The sequence below is a fragment of the Charadrius vociferus genome, unplaced genomic scaffold (assembly GCF_000708025.1).
Source record: "Charadrius vociferus isolate BGI_N301 unplaced genomic scaffold, ASM70802v2 scaffold41, whole genome shotgun sequence".
Taxonomy (NCBI): domain Eukaryota; kingdom Metazoa; phylum Chordata; class Aves; order Charadriiformes; family Charadriidae; genus Charadrius; species Charadrius vociferus.
The window spans coordinates 1,272,646-1,277,530 of record NW_009647013.1 but is presented as its reverse complement, the minus strand read 5'-3'; the positions used below and the strand labels follow the sequence as shown (position 1 = coordinate 1,277,530).

The following is a 4,885-nucleotide window of genomic DNA, read 5'->3' as shown; positions in this document are numbered from 1 at the left end:
GAACTGGACACAGTGCTCCAGATGTGGCCTCACTGGGGCAGAGCAGAGGGGGAGGATGACCTCCCTCGCCCTGCTGGCCACATTCTGCTTGATGCCCCCCAGGATGCCACTGGCCTTCTTGGCCACCAGGGCACACTGCTGGCTCGTGGGCATCCTGTTGTCCCCCAGGACTCCCAGGTCCCTTTCCACAGAGCTGCTCTCCAGCAGGTCAGCCCCCAACCTGTACTGGTGCAGGGGGTAAACACGCAGAGCTCCTGCCACCTGCGGCATCCTTCACTGGGTTTCCCCTCCGGCCACTCACTGCATTTTTCACCAGCTGCAGGCACAAACCAGCCCTGCAAAACGATGCCAAAAGCAGCCCCGGGGTGCCGAAGCCGCTGGCAGTGCAGGTGGGTCACGGCAGCAGTGAGCGCTCACCTTTCGGCTTCTTCCACGTGCTGTAAGTTGAAGAGCAGCGAGGGCACGATTTTGTCCATGTGCTGCGGGTCCCAGATGTTGGCTTGGAGCTCATCATTCACCGTCTTCCTCACCACCCCTTGCAGACCTTTAATGCCGGACATCCGGATCCTGGGGAACAAATCGACACCAAAATACTACATATGTATGTAGCATAGAGAATCACAGAATCACAGAATTTTTGGAGTTGGAAGGGACCTCTAGAGATCATCTAATCCAACTCCCCTGCTAAAGCAGTACCTCATCTAGTCCAACCTCCCCTGCTAAAGCAGCACCTTATTTTTACATTTATCACAGAATCGCCGAATCTCCGAGATTGGAAAAGCCCTGTGAGATCATCCAGTCCAATCATTACCCTAACACTGCCAAGCCCACCACTAAACCACGTCCCTGAGCGCTATATCTACACCACCCTTAAATACCTCCAGGGATGGGGACTCCACCACTGTGCGTATATATATGTATATATATACACGGGTGAAACTGTGCAAGAAGTTGGAGGGAAGGCACTGATTTCTGCAGTGGGTTTCTGGAGGGGTTCACGCAGGCGATGCCCCAATTCCCAGCTCCGGGTCTGGCACAACCCGGAGCGATCCTCCCGCCTCGCATCCCCGAGAGACGTGGCTTCCCGCAGCCCGGCAGATGCCAGCGGGAAAGGCTCTGAACCAGCTAAAATCATCCTGGCAGCAGCAGCCGGCTCCCATCCCTCGCCTTCCCCGGGAGGTCCCCAGGCGAGAAGCAGCCGCGCATCTCCACGGCACACACTACCCCAGCTGGAGAGGCGGCACACGCGAGGCCGGGCTCCCCAAACGATTGGGTTCGGCCCTGGGAAGTCTCCGTTCTCCTGCCGTGGTGTGCACGGAGGGTTTTCCCTGCTATCCTCTGTTCCCAGCAGCTGCGGAGCACCCACGGGGATGCCGGATGCTGGATAAACCTGTTTTTTTGACCAAACCCCCAGGGCTTTTTGACACCTGCGTCCTTTCTGGGTCCAAAGATCCTCACTCTGCTTTAGTTGATAAAGTCATCAATAAAAATTTCTCTACAGAGTTCCTGGGTCTGCAACCAGCTCCTCTCGTGCCCGAGAAAGACAGCACGTGCTTATCTGCAGAAATAAACCCGTTAAATAACCCGCTCTGAGGTCTCCCTAACAACTTTTGCAGATCTAATCAAGGCAATAATCAGACCGAGACCCAATTCTGGAGGAAGGAGCTCTGAGCAGCACCAAGGGCCCAGGAAAGCAGAGCGCTCTTTTTTAATTACAGGAGCCGCAGAATTTCTCTCTTCCAGTCTCCGAGGCAATTTAACCAGCGTGACCGATGCCCTGAAGGTCAAGTGAAAATAATGACCCTTCTGCATTATTTCCTTCTTAAGGGAAAAAAAAAAAAAACAACAAACCTGTATGACTATGGGCTGCATCAGAAGAAGTGTGGCCAGCAGGGCGAGGGAGGGGGTTCTGCCCCTCTGCTCCACGCTGGGGAGACCCCACCTGGAGTACTGCGTCCAGCTCTGGAGTCCCCAACATGAGAAGGACATGGACCTGCTGGAGCGTGTCCAGAGGAGACCACGAGGATGATGCGAGGGCTGGAGCACCTCTGCTATGAGGAGAGGCTGAGAGAGTTGGGGCTGTTCAGCCTGGAGAAGAGAAGGCTCCGGGGAGATCTTATTGCCGCCTTCCAGTGCCTAAAGGGGCTCCAGGAGAGCTGGGGAGGGACTTTTTACTGGGGCATGGAGTGACAGGACGAGGGGGAATGGCTCTAAACTGGAAGAGGGCAGGTTTAGATTAAACATTAGGAAGAAGTTTTTCCCTGTGAGTGTGGTGAGGCACTGGCACAGGTTGCCCAGAGAGGTTGTTGAGGCCCCATCCCTGGAGGTGTTCAAGGTCAGGCTGGAGGTGGCCTTGGGCAACCTGGGCTGGTGGGAGGTGTCCCTGCCCATGGCAGGGGGGTTGGAACGCGATGATCTTCAAGGTCCTTTCCAACCTATATGAGTCTGCGGTGTTAAAAGAAGGCCAGCCTGGTCCTTGGGTGGGGGGTGAGCCCCCACCAGGAGAGGAGAACCTCAGGGGTTCACCCCCTCGGCAAGGCAAGGGGGTCCCTGCTACAGCAGCTGCGGGAACAGCACCAACGGGACGTGCTCAAACGTTGCCTGACGTCTGCGCTGCCCTTCAAACCAGTTCCCGGCAGCGGTCCCCTCCTGCCCAGAGCATTCCCGCCGAGAGCCGCGGGTGCTGTCGGTGCCACGCAGGGCCGCTCCAAGCGCCGGGTTCTTCTTAAATACGCCACCGCCAAGCCCGGCCTTGGCAGCAGTAAACAACATTAATCTGTCTGCTTTAGTCGTAATTAATCCCCCCCCGGGTACACTTCCCCTCACAGCGAAGCAAGGCAGTCCTCCGTGCTGTCTAGAGAGACGTAACCGCCTTTAAATGTGGAAAATAACAGACCAGGCGGTTGCAGGAGGCGGTTTCTGAGTGAGCGTTCGTTCTGCTCAGAGCTGGGGGGGCCTCTTCCCATCGTCATCATCCTTCCTTTAGAGCCGGGATCACTTCCTCGCCTCCCGCTCCGAGCTCCAGCTGTCTGCGGGCCGTGGCCCTGGAGCAAAGCTGAGAAACGCTTAAAGATCATAGAATCACAGAATGGTTTAGGTTGGAAAGGACCTTGAAGACCATTGATTTCCAACCCCCCTTCCATGGGCAGGGACACCTCCCACCAGCCCAGGTTGCCCAAGGCCACCTCCAGCCTGGCCTTCAACACCTCCAGGGATGGGGCCTCAACAACCTCTCTGGGCAACCTGTGCCAGTGCCTCACCACCCTCACAGGGAAAAACTTCTGCCTCATGTTTAATCTAAACCTGCCCTCTTCCAGTTTAGAGCTATTCCCCCTCGTCCTGTCACTCCATGCCCCAGTAAGAAGTCCCTCCCCAGCTCTCCTGGAGCCCCTTTAGGCACTGGAAGGCGGCAATAAGATCTCCCCAGAGCCTTCTCTTCTCCAGGCTGAACAGCCCCAACTCTCTCAGCCTCTCCTCATCGCAGAGGTGCTCCAGCCCTCGCATCATCCTCGTGGCTCTCCTCTGGACACGCTCCAGCAGGTCCATGTCCTTCTTATGTTCGGCACTCCAGAGCTGGAGGCAGTACTCCAGGTGGGGTCTCCCCAGAGTGGAGTAGAGATGATAGAATCATAGAATTGTTTTGGTTGGAAGAGACCTTTAAGATCATCGAATCCAACCGTTAACCCAACTCTTCCAAGTTACCACTAAATCATCTCCCTCAGCACCACGTCTATGCATCTTTTAAACACCTCCAGGGATGGTGACTCCACCACTGTCCTGGGCAGCCTGTGCCAGTGCTGGACAACCCTTTCGGGGAAGATATTTCTCCCAGTCTCCATCCTAACCCTCCCCTGGTTAATTTGAGGCTGTTCCCTCTCGTCCCATCGCCTGTTCCTGGGGAGCAGAGACCGCCCCCCCCTCGCTGCCCCCTCCTTTCAGGGCGCTGTAGAGAGCGAGAAGGTCTCCCCTCAGCCTCCTCTTCTCCAGGCTAAAGCCTGGGATGGGCAGACTGCGGGTGTTACCTGCTCACATTTTGTCCAAAGAAAAGAAGTCGGAAGGTTGAGGGCACGTTTGTCCCTTGTTCTGCCATTGGCCATGGTCAGAGCGAGCCCAGCTGCCCTGTGCATCTCCAACCTGTCCCCAAAATCAGGAGCTTCCCCAGGAAAGGCGGAGGCTGGGGGCACAGGGGAGCCCCCCTCCCAGAGCCGTCGGGGCCGGGGACACCCCCTGTCGCTCATGGCACTCACTTTGTCCGTATGTCCAGGTCGTCGTGGCTGGAGTGGCACATCTCGCTGAAGCGGGAGACGAAGAAGTCGTAGCTGCGGTGATAAGACGGGGTGTCCTCCTCGATGTTGGCGAACTTCACGAACTGGGAGAGGAGAAAGAAGGGGCGAGCCCAGAGGGCACAAAAACAAAATTATTCTTAAAATTCTCCCCCAAACCATCAAACTTTTGTGGGCTTCAGCCGCGTAACACGGGGCTCTTCACTACAGCTGCCCGGCTGCACCCAGGAGCCCACGCAGGACCATGCCATCGTATTGTCCCACCAAGCTCCATCAGCACCCAGACCCGGCTGAGGACACTGCAAACCTCACCGCACGCCCCCGTGGTCCTTGCAAAGGCCACATAGAGATGCAACGAGGCTCGGAGTTACGCCGCACGGACTAGTAACAGCAGATCGATTCGCCCCCAGCTCCTTTCCATCCTCCCAGACGGCACAAAATCCGGCCAACGTTTCCCAAACGCTGCTGCAGGGGAGAAAACCGCCTTGGAAATACCGGTGGAGAAACCAACCGCAAGAGGGTTCTTAACCACATCCCAGATCTCGCCCGCCGCAACCAGCAGCACGAGGTCCCATCGCTCCCGTCCAGCGCGGCCGCGCCAG

At 56.9% G+C, this 4,885-nt stretch overlaps 1 protein-coding gene across 1 annotated transcript in view; it reads right to left on the bottom strand.

Moving 5' to 3' along the window:
• Nucleotides 1–4,885, bottom strand: part of EFR3B (EFR3 homolog B (S. cerevisiae)) — a 64,411-nt gene that overhangs the window by 21,905 nt on the left and 37,621 nt on the right. Inside the window, exons 7-8 of the mRNA XM_009895463.1 lie at nucleotides 4,248–4,369; nucleotides 418–567 (exon numbers count right to left, since the gene is read on the bottom strand). Coding sequence (XP_009893765.1) covers nucleotides 418–567; nucleotides 4,248–4,369 — 272 coding nt within the window. The remainder of the gene's footprint in view (nucleotides 1–417; nucleotides 568–4,247; nucleotides 4,370–4,885) is intronic.